The following is a 22,338-nucleotide window of genomic DNA, read 5'->3' as shown; positions in this document are numbered from 1 at the left end:
AAGTTGTCATTTAATAAGAATGTGAATAACTCAAAATTGACAAAAATGTTAGATAGAACTATATAATTCTAAAGTAATGAAATGTTGAAGAAGAGCTGTATTTCAGATATAGTAATGGGTGTTGTTGTTGGGTTTCTAACATGCTTCATGAGCAGTCAACCAATCACAAAAGTCTGGGCCATCTGACCAATCAGAGCAGAGTAGATTCTCAAAAAGATGAAAGTTTAGGGAGACCAGATCACTAAATGGACCATTTCAGACACAGTGAGAAGAAAGCTGATGCTGCAATGCGTATTAGTATGAAAGTAAACAATTTGTTGTACTTGGGTGAATATAAACAAGATTACTCCTAAAAAGATATTTACTAGAGATCACAAAGTCGTGCTTCCCTGACAAGATGCAAATGAATATCACAGGAGAATTAAAAACAGTACTAGCAGCCTTTAAAATAGTGTAACTGAGCACTTTAAAGAGATAGCTTACCCAAAAATGGCAATTTACTAACTATTTATACAGGCTTTTGTGTGGATTCAACTCTTTGAGTTTTTTATTTCTGTTAAACACAAAAGAAGATATTTTGCAAAGAGCTACAAACCTGTAACCATTGACTGCCATAGTGGAAACAAAAAAAAAAAAATACTATAAAAAAGTCAATGGTTACTGGTTTTCATCTTTCTTCAAAATATCTTTTTTGGTGTTTAACAGAAGAAAGTCAAAAAGGTTTGGAACAAGGAAAGAGGAAATATATGACGCCAGATTTTTAATTTTTGAGTGAACTATCCCTTTAAAAAATCTTCTAAATAATAAAAATCCCATAATATGTATGCAGATATTAAGAAACATGTTAAGTAAACATAGTTGTTTATCACAAACACAATCCTGAAGTCAGATTTTCAACTTTGAAAAATGTGCATTCCATTTAAGAACGTCTTAGTTTTAGTCTCTATAACGAGCCCTCTGTCAGTTCACCGAATTATGTTTTGACACCCCCGGTTGATTTGGTGGAATACAGCATATTTAATTTGTCATCTGGCAATCATGTCGGAAAAGCAGGGGATGGGTTAAAAAAAAATACAAAATTTTCAATTTGGACAGCAATACCTAGTTAAACCACTAGGTGGTAAATCCTACATACATCACATAAATATATACATTAGATGTCGCCTGGCCTATTGTTGTCTATTGGACGGAATACGTCAATAGCGCCGCCATCTTGCTACAGGGTAGCGCTCCTTTGAAATGAATGCAGGGCCAAGTTACAGTGGAGGACTGTGGTCATCCAAAGCCAGAAATATACACATATACACATATATCTATGATCGGGAGTTTTCCTGGATGTTAGTATGTAATTTTTCTTTTTTTAATTACGAAAATTATAATTTTACATCACTTTTCTACATTGATAGATCAGGGACCGCACAGGCATTCGTGACAAAAAGCTTGTGTTTGTGTGTACGGAAATGTACTATTCACCCTCCCTGTTAAATTTAATCTAATCAGTGTCCTGAAACACACCTCCTCTCCTGCTTTCACTTCTCATACTGACGGAGGGAGCAATTCTTTTGTGAATGAATCCCCCGAACGACTCTTTCACTAACGTTAGCTGACAATAATACAAGTTTCTGGCAGCGCAGCATCTCGTTGTCATATTTCTTTTGCATTGTTTGCTGATTTTATTCAACAAAACTTGCATAAGCCCAGTGTTTAGTGCGAGTTGGAGCTGCTTTGCCGTATGGTGAATGCAGTAAGTGACTATTATCATCAATAATGTTACCTGATTAGCACAAAAGTTCAGAACATAAAAAAACAGAAAAAAAAAACTAAATATTACCTATGAAATGTTCTGCCTTTGTGCTTTGTTTTCTTTGTTTGCTTGTTACTACACCCATAGACAGCGCTAAAGTCCCGCATCTTCACGTAATAACACTGTCTTGACTAGTGCGGTTGAATGACATTTGTCCTAGGAGCACTGTACCAATGTGGCGGCGCTATTGACGCATGCTCAGGGTCCTTATGCGATATCTAGTGTATATATCTATGCATACATCACTTTTAAATATTTATTGATACAAACCTTATCTCCAACCACAAACAGTAGATGGTTTTGAGAAAGAACCGCTGCAGTAGACGACACCTTCTGGTTTTCTACAAGTGAGTAATTTGCAAAGATAATGGGGCTGGACCTTCTCAGGACAAGCTGTGGTGAGATAAGAAGTTGATATAATGATGCATAAAATAGCATAGGTCGTAACTGTCTTGTTTATAATTTATACCTGCAGCAGTCTTCCGTCTGAGGTGCCTATATGAGCCACCGTCTTGTTCTCAATGCTGGTGACCAGCAGTGAGGTGAGCAAGACGCCTCTCATCTGTCTGTTGAACAGGTCCACTCTGTAGTACGGCTGAGCCACCAGTGTAGGATGATCTCTGCACGTCATGTTGTGCTCCATGCTCTACTCACACATATGTGCAGAACAAATAAATACAAATATATCAGAGAAACACTGACATCTTTTAAAGGGATGAAAATACTTGTTTGAGTTTCTATATTCTGTTGAACACAAGACATTATGAACAGGGGCGGATTTAACCAATAAGCGTAGTAAGTAGCCACTTAAGGCCCCAGAAAATTTGGGGGCCTATGGAACAAAATCGTTGCCAAAAGTATTGATTTAAAAAGCTTGTTGAATAGCACAAACTAAAAAAAAAATAATACACCGAATTAACACATTCTTGCATTTTAATGACTTGAATTCCAGGGTTTGTATTTTTAGGTCCTGAAATTTAACACAGCTGGTTATTTAAGCTGTAAATATTTCAACAAAAAATATTTCAAACACTTTTTTTATACTTATAAATTCAATTATTCATATTCACTTACAAAATGTTCAATACCCTTTAAAAAAATACGATGTATAATGTTCAAAAGGCAATTTTCAGTTCTTTTTGTTTCAGTTCAAATATTCGCTTTCATGAATTCAATGGTTCAAATTCGACTGTTAAAACTCAACATTACATCCAGGAACTGCATGAAAAGCAATAGATTGCAAATTAAAGATCGCCAGCTGCTCTTTCACCAAAAATGGACAAATTTGTAATTCGTACTCCACAAAAAAGACAAAGTGTCACTGATTTGCCTTCAGCAGCTAATAGTAATGACCCAAGCATACTGGACCCAGGTGAGGAAGCTCCAAACATTTCAGGTCAGATACCTGAACTATGGTTTTATTTCATTTTCTCGAAGAAAAGTGAAGGAAGGAAGGAAGGAAGGAAGGAAGGAAGGAAGGAAAGTAGGTAGGCAGGCAGGCAGGCAGGCAGGCAGGCAGGCAGGCAGGCAGGCAGGCAGGCAGGCAGGCAGGCAGGCAGGCAGGCAGGCAGACAGACAGACAGACAGACAGACAGACAGACAGACAGACAGACAGACAGACAGACAGACAGACAGACAGACAGACAGACAGACAGACAGACAGACAGACAGACAGACAGACAGACAGACAGACAGACAGACAGACAGACAGACAGACAGACAGACAGACAGATAGATAGATAGATAGATAGATAGATAGATAGATAGATAGATAGATAGATAGATAGATAGATAGATAGATAGATTATGCATTATGGACCAGGACAAACTTAAAGTCTAGTCAAGTCCACCATTCCAGGGCTATACAAAATTTAGCATTTTAACAAACAGTAGGCATACACATAGGCCTAATAATATTAATGTTGTTTTACCATATGGTTGAGAATTAATAATAATAATAATAATAATAATAATAATAATAATAGCCTACCCGTATTAACCTTTATTTTACATCTGCAGAATCGTGAGAAAATCATGATTCTCATTTTAGCCAGAATCGTGCAGTTCTACCTCAGTGCTGTGCTGATGTTTCTGCAGTGTAAACTAAGATATCGCATTTGGCTTTTTGATGCAATGAGGAATTGTTTGGGGGTCTGATTTATCAAACAACAGACATTGACCACATAACCCAGACAGGTCAGACAGAATCTGCTGACATTTTTTGCTATTTCTGTGCAGAACTGAACTGAGAACTGAGAATCTGCAGAATTATGCAAAATTATTTTGTAAGTATAGTAACTAAAATCCTAAAACATTAAATAAAATTTAAAAAAAAAACTTATATGTAAAGGGCCATGAAACCCCCCTGTTTTAGCAGGGTGTTTTCACACCTCTACTTTGGAAAAAGTCAGGAAAGTGGGCGTGTCCAGCTCTGTTTAGAGGGAAGTGTCGGAGGAGGGAAAATGGCATGGTCCTTAAAAATTTGCATGAAAATAGGAGTGTTTGTTTGGCCACGCACGGATTTTTACACAGGCAAAACAAACACAGGCGCAGAGGAGAAAGACAGTGACTGTGTTTACATGGACATCAGTAATTAAATTATTTGCCAAATTCTTAAATGGTGGACTTTAACTGCAGTTTGGCTCTTTCAATCAGAAATTTCATTTATGCCCCTCGTGACAAACGAGATATTTGATTCGAGGAACTGGTGGAAGCGTGTATTTTTCATGGGATGTTTGTTACCGCACGGCAAATGAGAGAAAAAAAACCTCTGGATTTCTCTGTACCTTAGATGCACTCGGTAGGTAGCGTCAGAAAGCGGTGTGTGTTATTCATGTCACAAAATGCGGCGAAAATCCTCCATGAAGGTAAGTTTGGTTGTGGTGCTTACACGTTTACACTCGGGAGAGCAGCATTAACAGCAGATTTTTCAGCTGAAAATGCACCAACCTCATGTGGGCAGCTCTCACATGGCTGAAAATGGCAAAGGCCTCTGGAAAGCTGCTCTGGCCCTGACTTGCAGCAGTCCTCCACTCCATCGTCTATTGCTGTGTTTACTGTATCCATCGGAAATGCACAAAGTGCTGAATCATGTTCAGGAACACCTGAGTCATCGGTTACAGCAAACACGCCATACAAGATATCATCCTCTTCTTCAGCACCCAGCTCATCTGCAAGCTCCCGTCCGGCCTTGCCAAAGTGGGCTGCTTGAACTACGTTATCGACCACATCTTTGCAGGGTTCGCTGACATTGCTTCTCCTTCGCCTTTTGGGCTCAAAGCAACACTCTAAAACAATTTCACGATAACGTCGCATCTCCCATTCATGACGTGGCAGACGGCTGAGTCTTGTTTGAAAGGGTGAAGACCATGGACCATGGACCACACGTATTTCTATGGCGCGTCGAGTGCACTGTAATCCACACGTGAGTCCAGCAGCGCTCTCATAGAGGGAAAATGAAAACAAAACCTTCACTGCAGCAAATTATAAAAAGCAACACTGACGACCTGTAATTCCAAACAATTCTTGTTCTACCGCTTGGCAACACACTCAGAGATGTAAAAAGGTACTCCCAGGTAAGACGTCTAGTCTACACGATCTCATGGCCGTGATGCAGCTTCAAAAATTTGTTTCAAACAGAAAGTACGAATTTGCTCGAAATAACGCAAAAACAACTAATTTTCACTTTTTTTTGTGAAATATATGTGTCTTAACAGTGTTTTTAGCAGTGTAGGACACATTTACGACTGTCAACAGCTCAAAAAATGTGTTTTGGTGTTTTGTGACCCTTTAAGTTTTACGATACAAATTCAATGAGATCCACTTGTTTTCTAAACAAAGCAAGTCTTCCATATAATATATCTACTAAAAAGCAGAAAATAATACATTTCAAACTGTGTTGTAAAGTAAATAGATTACATAAGCATTTGCATATTAGTCAATGATATTACTAAAATATATATGAAAACTGAATAAATACATATTTACAAACATTTACATAAGTAACTCGATTGACTCAATGATAGGTTGAAACAAAAAAAATGTAGATTCCTGTGTGTCCAGATTCTGTCTGGGCCTGCCCGTCACTTACACAATCATGCCCCTAGACAATTGTGAAGTGGCTGGAAATTTCCATGAAGAGCATATCAGCTAGTCAAAACCAACTGTTAACATGATGATGATATTTTTGGAAAACAGTGAGAGCATTTCTCACAAATGCATGTTCATTATGGAAACACCATTATAAGGTTATCTTTTTAAAACAGCAGGACAATTACAACACTTCTTCCTGCTCAAATGTGCTAAATCATCAAGTGCATCCGAAATGAGTGATCTGTTAAGTGTCTGTCACTAAAGTTCAAAAATTACACTGTAATTTTCTCCTTCCACTTTCCTCTAAACATTGACCTCAATGGAAAAAAACTCTCCTTTTAATTGCACTAAAACACACACACACACACACACACACACACACACACACACACACACACACACACACACACACACACACACAGACACACACACACACACACACACACACACACACACACACACACACACACACACACAGACAGACAGACAGACAGACAGACAGACAGACAGACAGACAGACAGACAGACAGACAGACAGACATACACTAACAGTAAACTGTGTTTTATAGCAACAAACTCACAACCACACTGAAGACATTCTCCCACACATAACAAGGATGTTTGGATTGTCTTAAAGTATACAGTTCTCATCTGGGCACTAAAATAAAGATCTTCAATGCCAATGCCAACCACTTCTAATTCATTTCAGCTTCTAATTTATTTCAGTTGTGTGCTGGTATTTAAAGAGCCCTTAATATGCATTATAAAAGTTCATATTTTAGTTTGGGGTGTCTCCATCAACAGTCTGATATGCATGCAAGGTCAAAAAAACACTTTCATTGTCTTATAATTTGCATTTATTTTTACCTAATTATCCCAACGGCTCCCATATGATTCATTTAGCAATTTATTTGTTCCCAAACCTCTCCTTAGCGCGATGCTAATCTGCGTTGATTGGTTTGATGACCAACTCGGTTCTGATTTAGCGACAGCGTTCAGTGTGAGACAGAGAAAAAAGCACACCACGGCTTATCAACAAGTAGTAAGAGTGCAGAGTGTAAGTGTGAGCCCAATGCAGGAGTGCATTAAAGCAGTGCAGTTAAACACCAGCATATTGCTCTATTCTTATGTATAACACACATTCAGTATTAATCCAGACAGTGGCAAAAGCTGAACTATTTTTAAACTTGACCGCCGCACGTGTGTAAGAACAGCTGACGATGGCCATAGCAACAACAAATGGCAGTGGAATGTGAGCTCACAAAAGCATTTAAATCCGTAAACAAATCAGCATAGGACGCGCTTTCAACGTGGCATTAGAAGCGATATAAGAATATAAGAGTTAACCAGATACAATACAAGCGGTTACAAGTAACAAAACACAATCGAATACATCATTTGCAAGCTAGAGAAAACAAGGAGGCAACCATTTTTAATCGCACTTACAAATGAAGGAAGAAGCTGATCCATGAACCGTGTACTGTAAAGTTCCTTTCAAGCTCTGAAAGAGTCCCATACATCAATAGTCTTTTCTGAACCTTCTTTTAACAAACAGCTGACAAATTCCCCATTGTGAGCATGTAGATTGCTGAAGCACTTAAAAAGTTTGCAAAAGTTATGCCAACTAGAGTTGGGTGATGTCAACCTATTTGGCATTGTACAATGTCTTATGTGAAACATTGCGATGGATGATGGCATCATCGTCATAGGCGGAGGTGAATTATTTATTTATGAAGAAAATTGTAGCCTACTATATCAACTATTTGACCTTCCAGTGTGGACGTAGATCGATGCAGGTTGCTGTTGTGACGGGGGCGGGAAGGAGGATTGTGATGCCGGTTCTGCATCGTGATGTCTATCGCACATCGGTAGGCCCACGCGGACTTTGTGAGCGTAGAGTTCCACAGATTTTTATACCATCATTGATTCTGTTTATGTACTTGTGTAAATGTGTGTACATTTATATTTATTCAGTTTTTTTAATTAATGTCAGTATAATTATTGACTATATTTATATACAATACAGTTTGTAAAGTAATATATTCTGTCTTTTGGTAGATATATTTTATGAGAGACTTGCTTTGTTTGTTACGATAACCAGCGATCATTCTCCAGGAGATCGCTGGTTTCCACTATACTTCAACTACACTTCCACATATCCCAGGACTACAATTCCATATATGTACTTCTTCCAAACGGGCATGCCTGGTCATTCATCTATTCTGATTACAATCATCAGCTGAACCTTGTCACAGACTGATATTTCTCACAGTATTTAAGCAGCACACACACTCATTCACATTGCCCAGTCTTGTTTATCTGTAAGGTGACATTACATTGCGTTTTCCCTGTCTTGTTATCTTGTGTACCGACCGTTAGCATTGTTAGCCTCTTTGTCTTTGCCTGCCGCCTGCCTTTCTGACCTCTAGCCAGTATTCGACTGTGATTCTGGACTGTCTCCAAATACCTGTTTGCACCTGTGTTGACCATCGCTTGCCTGACTTTGAATAAACCTGCATTTGGATCCTACCTTCTGTTGTTGGTGTCACTCCCCGACGTTACAGTTTACTAAATAAAGTGGGTCTAATTGGATTTGCATTGTAAACATTAAATACAGGTTTAAAAAGTATTACTTTTTATTTCATATATTAGGGTTTTAGTTGATAGTTTGGGATGATACTCCCAAAATAATTCCGCATAAATCCACCGATTTTTAACCCAATTTTTTAAAATAGCAAAATTCTCAACAAATAGCAAAAATAGCAACAAAAAAAAATGTCTGCAGATTCCTTCTGGCCTTACCCATCGGTGGCGGTATCATCAATAGACCCAACCTTAATGCCAACTGTGTGCAAGTTCAGAGTTTATACACTGGGGCTAATACGCAGTTTCGATTTACATTAGACAAATACTATTTTTTATTACTACTAAACAAATTTTTATTTGTTTATTAATTGTTCTGTCATTTTTTCAGTGTAAAATTATAACTTGTTTAAAATCAAAAACTTATTTCACTTATTTTAAATCCAAAGAGAGAAATGGACCATTGTTTGTTTTTATGATAATTTTTGCTGTATTTTTTTTGTTACTGAGCAGCAATAAATAACACTTTAAAATATAAGGAGTTTTCATGTGATTTTCTAAACCAGAAGTGTTTTTGAAATTAATAAATGCAAAACAATTGTAATAACAGTGAAACCGGGATTATTACATGTCACCCTGTAACTTGAGTCATATGCTTTTTTTCTGCCCAGTACTACAAAACTACTGGAACAATTATTTTGAAACCTTGTCAAAAATATTCCAAACTAAAGTGTATATCTGTCTCACCACTGCAATTTTTGGTGTCCCCAAGGATTGGACCCGATTTACATTTAAACAGTTAGAGGTACTTGCCTTTACCTCATTATTAGCTAGACTTCGGATCTTATTTCTGTGAAAGTCTACTAAACCAAAGTGTTTCACAGTGGCTTGTGGACACCATGTAGGTTACTTTCTGAAGGTAGAAAAGATCAGATGCTCTCGCTCTGCCAATTACAGATCTTTTTATGAAAAATTGCAACCCCTCATTACTCACTTTCTGTCGTTTCTGAGTTTGTTCACTGATTGTCTCTATCCAATTCATTGACATCACCTCCTCACCCCCCCCCTTTTTCTTTCCCCCCTACTTTTATCATGTTTTTATTTATTTATTTATTTATTTATTTATTTATTTATTTATTTATTTTTTACCATTATTATTTTATTTACTCCTTTTTATTTAAAATTGTTGCTGTTATTATTGTCATGCTATTTATCATTATATTGTTTTTTTTATATATAAATGTTTTATTGTTTTGTCACAAAAGTTTAAAAGTGGAAAGCCTTTCACTATGTCTGTCATATCAGTCATTTGTTCTTTTCACTCAATAAAAAAAAAAGGAAAAAAAGAAAAAAAAGAAACCGGGATTATTTCTCAGATTATAATTGACAACCGAAATTTTCAATCGTTGCATCCCTAAATGCCATACATATTTATAAATTCACAAATAATGTTAAAGCATAGGACATTTATAATTATATATAATAGGACATATACCTTTTTAACATCAAATTATAGAATCTAAATAACTTTAAAAATGCTAAGTATTTTAAAGTGTTTATGGCTGTTATACTGTTATATAATCATTATATAACTTGTTGCATAACATGAACTCAAAATTACAATAATATCGCTTGTCGCAACAATTTCTGACAATATTTTGCACAATAAAGTTTCCTTATTGTGACAGGCCAAACAACAATAACAAAAATAATAACAACAATAAAAATTTTAATTTGGAGAAATATAAGTAATGCAATAGAAAATAAAGGCAAACAGGAACTATTTAAAGAGTTTTGATTTCAAATGGACATGCAACTATTTCTGTGTCACGTTATTGTTCACGGTTGCTGCCACAAAAAAAGTCTATTTAAAGATGTTTTTTTCATGTTCAAATTATAACATAAAAGAACAGCTGTATTAAATTATGAAAGTACTATAGTTACTTTAAAAATGCATTATTTTATTATTAGTGAGTACCGATCAGATTTTTTTGCCCTTAAATCCGAGTCAGAGTCATTTGATTTTGAGAATCTGCCGATAACGAAACCCAATTCGATATTTCTTTAGTACATAAACAAAACATTTAAAGAGTGATTTAGAGTGATGAAACAGATCCAGGAGGTTCCTGATTTTTTTTCCTGATCCATTTTAACTTTCAACAACTCTGTTACCAAACAGAGCACTTCTGTGAGGTAGCTTGAATAATCAAGTAATAAATAACATCAATTCTTCACTTCTGGACTTTAGTGCAACTGTAAATATACAGAAAATCAAATATGAAAACAAATAGCACTTCAATTCAACAAGTTTACAAATCTCACAGTTTGCTACGGCAATGTTGTCAATGAAGAGGTTTAACTCTGTGCCACCACAAAACTATAGATGTGTTTAAAAATAATGAGTATATATATATATATATATATATATATATATATATATATATATATATATATATATATATATATATATATATATATATATATATATATATATATATATATATATATACACATATATATTTGAGTCCTGATCATGAGGTAACATCCGATTTCACTTGAATCTGAAACCTTGTGATCTGGCCCGATTTCCGTAATTGGATCTGGACATCCCTATTTATTATTATTACTACTATTAGTTGTAGTAGTAGTAGTAGTAGTATTACTTTGAGATTTGATTAAATATGCAGCATTTTATAATTTATTTAATAGACCATTTCAATGTGGTGATGTCATTGGCCCATGAACATTTCCGGCCTGTTATCAAACTGCTTCATATCTGTAACAAGAGGCAATTCAGTCATAATTTGATGTTATAGCAGTTATCGTAACATTATTTATAAATATGTGGAACTTTTTGGACTCTATAGAAGCTATAGAAATTAAAATGTAAAACAGGAAACACGTTAGGACCATTGTTATTGTTTACATCCCTCAAAATGGTCATCTATGTTCAGCACATTACTGTAATTGTACGTAAGTAAGCTGAAAATGCACCAACCTCATGTGGGCAGCTCTCACATGGCTGAAAATGGCAAAGGCCTCTGGAAAGCTGCTCTGGTCCTGACTTGCAGCAGTCCTCCACTCCATCGTCTATTGCTGTGTTTACTGTATCCATCGGAAATGCACAAAGTGCTGAATCATGTTCAGGAACACCTGAGTCATCGGTTACTGCAAACACGCCATACAAGATATCATCCTCTTCTTCAGCACCCAGCTCATCTGCAAGCTCCCGTCCGGCCTTGCCAAAGTGGGCCGCTTGAACTACGTTGTAGACCACATCTTTGAAGGGTTCGCTGACATTGCTTCTCCTTCGCCTTTTGGGCTCGAAGCGACACTCTAAAACAATTTCACGATAACGCCGCATCTCCCATTCATGACGTGGCAGACGGCCGAGTCTTGTCTGAAAGGGTGAAGAGTCCAAATTGGTTTTCTCTCGCTGGACGGACAAGAAGTAGACAAAGTCCTGTGTGTAGAAGCTGTAGACGTACTCAATGCCATAAGTCTGCTGTAGAGCAGGCAACACTGTCAGTCCTCTGACATCAGTGTAAAAACCGTCCTCCGTCGCGACTGGTCGGCGTACAGAAATGGACATGCGTCCATATTTCTGCGTCACGCTATTATTCACCGTCGCCGCCACAAAAAAGTACACCGTTTGACCCTCCTCCACCATGGAGACTTTTGTTCCAAAGGGACTAGCTATGCAGTCCGGACAAAACTGCGGAGAGTTGAACTTCTTCCGGAATAAACACTTTGAAGGCCCCGGAGGATTTCCATTCTCGCGGAGCTGATGGAAATAGCAAACCCCATACTGGGTACTTCCACAGGAGTACAAGTACATCAAGAACGTGTCAAGGAGCAACACCTCATTGTCTGTGTCCTCATGAAAAGGATCTCTATCAATATCACACAAATCGCATATCTCACACTCCGGGCTGCCCACGGGTCCCGTACGGAGCTTCCAGAGTTTATCCAAAGAGTTGTTTAGTGCCTCAATGACGTTCTGAGAGGCCACGTAGACCTCTTTGTAAAAGGAGTTGGTCACTATGTTCTGGATGGGGTTGCGAGTCTGATAGTAAGGCATGGGATATGGCACTGAGAAGTCCACAGAAATAGGGGCCGTTGGGGGACAAGTGTCCAATGCGGAAGACATTAGAGCCTGTATCCAGACACAGGTCACTAAATGAGTGGCCCAATGGACCATGTCCACTCCAGGCTGAAGAAAATGTCTGTAGTGTGTTGTTGTTACCTCCAGCAGCTGTCTATCAGTGAAGACATCCTGAGAACAGGAAGGCCTGAGAGAAGAACAATCACACAGAAGCTTCATGAAAAAGTGGCCAATAAATAGTTCACACAAAAAAAAAACTAGTATCACTTTATTTTACTGGTCCTTTTAACACATTTTGTTGAATTTAAGTTACTTTCCATCTACATGCCAACTCATTCTCAATATATTATAAGTAGACTGTTAGGTTGGGGTTAGGGTTTGGGTTAATGTAGGTTGACATGTACTTGCAAAGTATCTTATAGTCAGTTAAATGTCTTTAAAAGGAGCATTATCAGCAGATATTATCCAGACAGTCTACTAATACTCAAATGAACAGTGATTGGCATGTAGTTGCAATGCAACTTTTAGTCAACAAAATGTGCAATAGGGACCATCATAATGCCATGTTAACAAAATACTTTCATTATAGCTTTCAAAATACATGTGGGACAAAAAGCACATTGGCAAGTGATGACATAAGGGTGATCTAATTGAATGGAAAAACAAGTTTAGATTTGTCATAAGGGAAATGTTTTGCTTATTCATGTCTGTCTGGACCTTTAAGTCAGGAATAGAGAAAGTCATTAAAGGTAAAAACAAATATTTTGCACAACACTGAAAGAACTTCATTTTTATTTTAGTGTTTTAAGATGTTAAAAACTTTTGGGAATGAACTGGTTGGCTTCGGAACACAATGTTCTCTGTAATACATGTTTTTTTCTCTAAGCTATTTATTAACAAAGCTCATCACCATGTTCCACACTAAGGGCCCCTTAAATTGACATTCTTGTCACATCCTAGACGTGCTTTTTTTGAGTACAAGTTGCAAAATGGCGGTTGTGTATTTCAGTCGAGAGCTTAATTTAACTAGCAAATTAACCAATTACTTTTCAAATCATGTCACGGCATTTGCACCTGATTCTTCTGAGATCTTTATAGAAACACTTATGAGTAGTTAAATAGCTTTACCTCTTAGATATGGGCTAAACTAACAATATTGTAATCTACATATAGCCCAGTGATTGCCTGATAATACCAAACTTCATCTTAAATCTTAAACCCATGGTTAATGTGTAAAAGCAGTGTAGAATTCATTCATCTTTGGGTAAACAAGAGAGTTGAAGATGTTTCTTAATAACTGAAGGATACTGACCCCAAAACACGTTTTTTATTATTATTTTTTATGTTCCTTTAAAATAATGAAGTACTACGATTATTTGCTGACCCACACTCTCCAACAACAAACACCTAACTAACAAAAACATATATACAATTACTAATTATAAAAAAAATATTGAAAAAAAAATCTTGTTTTTTTTCTACATAAAAACTAAAATGACGACTGTTATTGCACACATACTACTCAGGTAATTATAATTCAGCTTTTTTTTTTATCACTGACAACACAATTTTCTAAAAGTGTGCCAAGGCAGGTAACAATCTTAAATACAAGAAGGTTATTCAGATATTAAGTAATGGCTGCTCTATTAGATTAATTATTTGTACTAAAGATGTAACTTTTAGGCAAAAATAAGTGTTAAACTATGGCTATTTAGCAATTAGAAAAGTGGACGAGAGACAAAACACCCATTCTAAAGCTTACACGTTTGATATAGATCCTATCTATATGCAAACATTTCTAATTACATTTTACCAAAGAAATATGTAATAGGCTTAATAAACATCTAATAAATATTTTGAGATACAAACTATGAGAAAACACTCACCTGTTGGTGATGATGGCACACCAGTGAAGCGCAGATCTCGTGTGGACAGATCCTCAACTGCATTTCCAAACATTTAGACGCTTCCACGAGTGAAACCAGTGTAATGAACAACTTTAAATAAACATTCACTTTTGTTTACGCATTAAACCGAATTATAAGTGCTTATATATGATTAGAAAGATGTCTTGGACTTCTTTAAACTGCTTATTATGTTCCGTTTGAAGCTCGAGTACCACTGACTGAAGATGACAGACAGACCCCGCCCACCGGCACACTGGAAGACGGCATGCCTCATGAATATTAATTACGCATATTTTTAAGCAAGACCTTTGCCATTGTAAGATTTGATTAGAATAAGTTGGTAATAAGTTGAATAAGTAACAAATGGATTACACAGACGCATATGCCAGTCTAGTGGTTGAGCAAATATGTATTTTAATAAAACAAAAATGAAATCAAGTAAAAATTTACATGATTATAAGCACAAAAGTATATTCGATATTAGACATGTAGACATTTAAAACAGTTTATGCGTTTCCATTTATTGAAAACGTAAAATTTAGGAGGTTTTACTAGTATAGAAAAGCAATTATATAACAAAACTATAAACCTGCTAAAAATAGATCTAAGATGGACAAAAAAAGGAAAACACTAGTACAAAACGGCGTTCCTCGTGAATAATAACGAGGATATTTTTAAGTAACGTAACCGATTTATTATTAATAAGTACTTTACCATAGTAAGATTTAATTTGAATAATTTGACAAATATAACAAATAAAAGAGAATATACCAGTATAGCAGTCAAAATATTTCTCAACTATTACACAAAATAAAATCCATTAAATTTAAAACAGTGTCAACAAAAACACACATCACACAACATGTTCATTGCAAAAAGAATATTTTAAGAAACAATTTACAATTACTACCAGTCTGTTATTATAATATTAACTACTTATTAGTAGTTCTACTTAAAAAGTATGATTCATAATACACTCCACCCAAACCCAACTATTCCTTATTACCTCTTAATAAGCAGCTAATTAGTAGTGTATAAAGCTGAAAGTCTTAGTTAATGGTTTATCAATAGCATGAATTGTGCATTACTATAAAGTGTGACCAAAAGATATGAACATGTGCTTTTTTTTACTGAGCTACAAAACAATATATTTCTAAAACATACACTATTTGCCAACCATTTTGGGACACCACTTTAAATCACTGAATCCATGTTGCAATCTCTTCTATGTCCAGATGTGTATAAAATGAAGCATGCTAATTAATTAATTAATGAAAATGCTGACAGGGGCAACACAGTTTCAACAAATCCTGACCAATTCTGCCATTCGTCTGCGTGGTGGGAATTGAAATTTAAAAAAATGGAGCGGGGGCAGCACATGCTTTCTAGTCAATTCCAACAGACCTCCAAACTTTGTGGCCTTCAGATGAGCTTAAAAACTGATGTAAAAAGATTAATTAAATAGGTTTCCACTGTAAGCCGCTAAACCTAAGCCTTACATCATTAAGTGCAATGGAAAACATCAGATACAATGGTGTAAAGCAGTTCTCAACCATGTTCCTGGAGGACCACCAACACTGCCTGTTTTGGATGTCTTCTTTGTCTGTCACACATATTACAGGTCTTTCAGTCTCTGCTAATGAGCTGATGATATGAATCAGGTGTGTTTGGTTAAGGAGACATGGAAAATGTGCAGAGCTGGTGGTCCTCCAGGAACGTGGTTGAGAAACACTGGTGTAAAGCATGCCACCACTGGACTCTAGAGCAGATTAAACGTTCTTTGGAGTGACAAACCAATCTTCACTGTCTGGCGATCCAATGGAAAAGTCTGGGTTTGGTGTTTGCCATGAGATTGGTTTCCAGATTGCATCAGGGGAGGATTATGGTGTAAGGTTGTTTTTCAAAAGTTGGACTTGTCCCTTCAGGTTCACTGAAAAGCACTCTTAAAGCATACCAAGACATTTTGTATATTTTCATGCTCCCGACTTTGTGGGAACAGTTTGACGATGACTACTTCCCATTCCAACATGACTGCACACCAGTGCACAAAGCAACGTCTATAAAGAAGGATGAGCGATGAATGAGCGAAAATGGATGAGCAAGTTTAGTGTCCAGAAAATTTACCGACCTGCAAGGAGTCCTGACCTCAACCCAACTAAACACCTTTGAGATAAATTAGAGCGGAGATGATGAACCAGACCTTCTCACCCAATTTCAGTGTCTGACTTCACAAATGCTATTAAAGAAGAATGTTCAAAATTCCTAGAAACATTCACTCTTAACCTTGTTAGAATCATTTCCAGATAAGCTGAACCCAGTTTGCAGCTGCAAAATTTAGACCTATTGAACCCTATTGAATAAGATTGGGATGTCATTAAAGTGCATGTGCAGATGTCCCAAAACATTTGGCAACATAGTTTATGAATACAAAAAAAATATTGAATTAATTAAATTATAATTAGCAGTCAAATATTATTTTGTTTCACCAAAAGTATGCCTATAAAAATGTGTAAATGTTTTTATAGCTATGTATTATACACTATCTTATTTTTAAATGACTAGAGGCACAAAAGTACACTTATCCTATAGTCATTTAAAACATTTGAATGAGTTTCCATTTTACTAAAAATAAAACTGGTTCAGTGTTTTACATTTAAAGAAAAGCATTTAAATTATAACAAAATCATAAAAACCTCCTAAAAATAGATCTCAGGTGAAGAAAAGAAGAGAAAGCACTGGTATGAGCAGCAGCACAGCTCCCTGCGTCAGAACTTGCCCGTTATTACACAGGTTTCCATCACAACATGACAAACTAGTGTTTGCATAGCCATACTGGGATAGGACATTTTCCACTACATTAGTGTTATTACAGACTATTTGGTTTGCACATCCTTTTAAAATAGGGTAGATGGCAGCTGAGAAAAAGAAAATGGTAGAAAGTTAAGCAAAAATAAATAACAAGAACTCTGATTCATTAACTTTAGGAAGCCGTTAAGCAGATTACTCAGAAGTGTTTGCTGTGAATCACCTGTTGCAGTGATGCACTTGGTCTCATCACCTTTACAAGACATTGTCTGAGAGCAGTCTGTGCCGTTGCAGGTGTAGCAGGTCTTTTCATTAGCTGAGTCTACACAGTTCAACAAAAGCAGAGACAGTAAATGGAGAAATAATATGGGATAATTCAAGCATGAACAATCAATTATTCAAATGTATTCAGAAATGTGATATAGAGATGAAACAATTTGTGACGACGCACTCCGGCAGTTCAGAATGAATTCTTGTTTTAGCAGACTTCCATTACTTTGATATTTAAACATTTACAGACCTTTACCTTTAGCAAACAGCTACATTACACTACGCATAATACAGTACATATCACTGAAAGGTAAATAGGTAATATTTGAAAAGGCACTTTATGAACTGTAATCAATATTGGGTGTAATTAGTTACAAAGGAACTAGTTTCTTAAATTATGTTTTGCTGAAAAAAGTAAAGTAAGCGATGACGTTTCAGTTTTAGGTAGTTTAATTACAGTTACTTTCTTTAAATACTTCACATCAGTTCTGCATAAATCAATCCAGGGAAGCAAAGTAATTTTATTGTTTATTTTTTTGCTATATTTTGCAATATAAATGTTTTTTTCAACTAAAGAAGGTAAATTTTTTTCAAGAAATTGCACATGCTTTAGAAAAAAAATATTGAGAAATCAGTTTGTGAAAGTACAAGGTAAAAATTCAGAGAAGCAGAGCAATTATATATATGTTTTTTTTTTCAGTTATTTTGAATAATAACCAGGTTTTTCAGCTAAAGAATGTTAGACTTGTCCAGCAGCTACACTTGTAATAAGACAGAAATTAAATACAAAATGCAGGCTTCCACACAATTCATTGATGTTGTCTCAACACAAATCGATTAAGTTTGATAAATCAACTTTACAAATTTAAGTGGATTAGCTCATTTAAAAAACTAGTTTAAACAAGCAGCAAAAAAAAAAAATTATGTGTACACTTAGTGTAATTCACATAAAATAAGTAGGAAAAGTCTATTTTTAACTGTATTTTGTTGTACCTGTTGTAGCGTTGTTGCACAGATCTGAAGAACAAACTTTTATGGTGTATCTGAGTTTTCCAAAATTCACATTCCAATTACCATAAAAGCCATTTGCGCAATCCCTTGTGCCAATACCATTATCACCAACTACAATAAAAAACAATAAAAAATAAAGATTCATTAGCAAACCAAGTCAATAACATATTCATTACCAAACACTTTAAAGTGTTCATGCAGATCTTACTGTATGTGATATTGGAGAAGCACTGTGAGCTTGAACTGCAGGTTTTTTGGGAGCAATTTGAAGATGACACGTCACAGTTGTAACACTTCAGTGTCAGCGCTGTAAGTCAATAAAAAGATAAGAATGAGGCAATTTTATAACTATAATTAGCAATGAAATTTAAATGAAACTGATATATTAGGTGTATTTAAAAAAAGAAGTGCATTTATCGGATATCAATTTTGTGCGACATACCTTTAGGAAAAAACAGAGTGAAAAAAAACACAGAGATGATTTGCCACGCCATGGTCCAGCCAAAGTGTGTCAGACTGACAATGAAAGATTATTATATAGTGGATTGGTCAGGGTGTGGTTTTCTACACGTTAAAGCATAATGTCTTCCTCTGTGTGTTTTGACATTTGCAAGATACACATGACAACATGCACTCATCATTTGGGAATTTTCCGAACATATTTAAATGACAGTACGTCAGTGAATGCTCATGTATATAACCTTATTTCTATAAAAGGAAAACAAGCATTTGCTTTATTTTTGTCAATCACACAACTGATTTGATTTAAATAATTGGTTTTTACCAATTATTACGTCATAAGAATTATGTTTTACTTGATAATATACATTGTTCATTCACTGAGAGCATGTGTGGAAATGCAATCGTGAATCAATTAACCTACCTCAAAAAAGATAGTTGCTGCTTGTTTAATCGACTTATTTAAAATGAGTCCATAAGTTTGCTTTTTGTTGTTTGTTTTTTTTTTTTGTGGGGGGAGGCAACTGAATTGTTTTATGTTCAATCCACTTAAATTTTTAAAACATGATTAAGTTAACGTAATTGATTTAATTAGGGACTACTTGAAGGAATTGTGAGGAACCCAGCTTTTCTTAGTGTACACTCAAAAAAATAAGTTTGCTCAATCTATATATTTAAAATGAGCTGAATCAACACAGTTGAGTTTTTTTGTGGGGACAACTTAATTATTTAGTGTTCAATCCACTTAGATTTGTAAATACTACTACTAATAATAATATGCTAACTTAATTCCCAACCCATATTGATTACGTAGAACACATAAAAAAACAGTGTATAAACAGTGTAATTGTAACTATGAGTAAACTCCATATATTTTTTGTTTGACTAAAGGGATAGTTCACCCAAAATGTTTAATTTACTAACAACTTACTCACCAATAACTCACCCTAAATTAGTTTCAAACCTTTATGAGTTTCTTATGTTGAACACAAAATAAAAATGTACAAAATAAAAAATGTACAAAACCAATAACTAGAAGAAATAAAAGACATCATATCAAAGACAACATTCTTCAAAAGATCTCCTTTTGTGTTCCACAGAAAAATAAAAACTGGAACAATCTTTGGAACAAGCAGGACAACCCGTTACTATACAGCTAAAGTCAGAATTATTAGCCTCCCTTTGAATTTTTTTCTTTTTTAAACATTTCGCAAATGATGATTAACAGAGGAATGAAATTTTCACAATATGTCTGATAATATTTTTTCTTCTGAAGAAAGTCTTATTTGTTTTATTTTTGCAAGAATAAAACCAGTTTACATTTTTTTATGATTCATTTTAAGGTCAATATTATTAGCCCCTTTAAGCTAATTTATTTTTCGACAGTCTCCAGAACAAAGCATCGATATAAAATAACTTGCCTAATTACCCTAACCTGCCTAGTTAACCTAATTAACCCAGTAAAGCCTTTAAATGTCCCTTTAAGCTGTATAGAAGTGTCTTGAAAAATATCTAGTCAAATATTATGTACTGTCACCATGGAAAAGATAAAATAAATCAGTTATTAGAAACGAGTTATTAAAACTATTGTGTTTAGAAATGTGCTGAAAAAAATCTCTCCATTAAACAGAAATTGGGGGAAAAAAATAAACAGGGGTGCTAATAATTTTGACTTCAACTCTAAACGAATGTTATTTGACATTTGTGTCGTGCACAAACTTATTTTAGGAAATGTTTTTGAATGTAATTTTTATTTGCATGTTGCATTTCCCCTACAGGTGAAAGCAGATGTAATCTTTACAATCTCAAAGCAAGAAAATTTGCAAGCCTCACTGATTACATGCTATGATAAAACCCCCCTCTTCCTACATTCTGCTGTATTTGAATATTAGCGTGGGCGATATTCCAAACTTTACCCTTTCATAAACATCAGTCTAATTTAGAATTATTTATTTTCTTATACACTACCTGACAAAAGTCTTGTGGTCGATCCCTGACTTTATTAATCAGTTATTTGAGTCATTGCAGAGATGTATGGATGCAGTCCTCCAAGCTCACAGGAGTCATACACAGTATTAATTATTTTCTCACTGCAGCATGACTTTCTATTCTTTACTGTACATCATTTCTGTTAAGTGACAAGACTTTTGTCTAAGCAAAGTCAGACCTTACTGTCCTAATTAAATAATTAGAAATCAAGGCATGATCATATTTTATTTTGGTAAAATAATTGTAATCTAGAGACATTTGCCTTTCGAGCCACTTCTGAAACCAAATGATCATCTAAAAGCAAAGTTATTATTTGTTGTTCCTAAAACTTGGATAGGCCACAATACTTTTGTCAGGTGGTGTACAGTATACTGTACATCTTAGACAGAACAGAATTTTTCTGAGAAAAACAATTGAAATCATAATTAACTCACCCTCTTTTATTCCAAACCTATGCAGTATCTCACATTCATCTGTAAAACACAAAGCAAGACAAGATGGGTACTGATTTTAAGCTGAACTAATCTATTCAAAGACAAAAAATAAGAAGTTACATGAAGAGAATGTCTATCAGGAAATAAATAAATAAATAAATAAATAAATAAACAAACAAAAGAAAATTATTATTTTAATATTGATTACATTTTGACTGACACAGATTTATAGTTACCATCACTCTGGTAAAGAAATCTATCAAATATCCATTCATCTTAATGATTTTAACCCTTGTTTACATAATATCATTGTTGTTTTTTAATCAATAATAGCATCAATATTATTATTATTCCATATACTAAAAGCTACGCAGGTATTATTTGTATTTTTTGCACTAAACTGTAATCCAAAACAAAACAAACTCTGATGTTCACCACCCACATAAGTATAATTGTATAAAGAATAAAAAAATAATTATTTGGCAAATTGTAATTTGACAGTAAATAATATTTGACTAGATATTTTTCAAGACACTTCTATACAGCTTAAAGTGACATTTATTGGCTTAACTAGGTTAATAAGGCAGGTTAGGGTAGTTAGGCAAGTTATTGTATAACGATGCTTTGTTCTTTAGACTATCGAAAAAAATTATGCTAAAAGGGGCAAAAATGTTTTACCAAAATGGGTTTAAAAGAATTTTAAAATGCTTTTATTCTTGCCTAAGTAAAACAAATAAGACTTTCTCTATAGAAAAAAAATATATAATATGTGACATACTGTGAAAGTTTCCTTGCCCTGTTAAACATCATTTGGGAAATTTGTTTTTTAAAGAAAGAAACTATTCAAAGGGGGGCTAATAATTCTGACTTCAACTGTAG

The 22,338-nt window shown here is 35.0% G+C and overlaps 1 protein-coding gene across 2 annotated transcripts in view; it reads right to left on the bottom strand.

Moving 5' to 3' along the window:
- Window positions 1–14,882, bottom strand: part of mst1rb (macrophage stimulating 1 receptor b) — a 55,009-nt gene extending 40,127 nt beyond the window's left edge. Inside the window, exons 1-4 of one of the 2 annotated variants that reach the window (XM_073916952.1) lie at window positions 14,471–14,882; window positions 11,478–12,771; window positions 2,274–2,450; window positions 2,075–2,197 (exon numbers count right to left, since the gene is read on the bottom strand). In XM_073916952.1, the coding sequence (XP_073773053.1) occupies window positions 2,075–2,197; window positions 2,274–2,450; window positions 11,478–12,680 (1,503 nt within the window). In that variant the 5' untranslated portion in view covers window positions 12,681–12,771; window positions 14,471–14,882. Of the gene's footprint in view, window positions 1–2,074; window positions 2,198–2,273; window positions 2,451–4,753; window positions 5,005–11,477; window positions 12,772–14,470 lie in introns of those variants that run through there. The other variant, XM_073916953.1, reaches the window with a different exon arrangement.
- Window positions 14,883–22,338: the final 7,456 nt, after the last annotated feature.

This window comes from Danio rerio, chromosome 11 (genome assembly GCF_049306965.1).
Source record: "Danio rerio strain Tuebingen ecotype United States chromosome 11, GRCz12tu, whole genome shotgun sequence".
NCBI lineage: Eukaryota > Metazoa > Chordata > Actinopteri > Cypriniformes > Danionidae > Danio > Danio rerio.
This window is presented reverse-complemented; position numbering and strand designations above follow the sequence as displayed.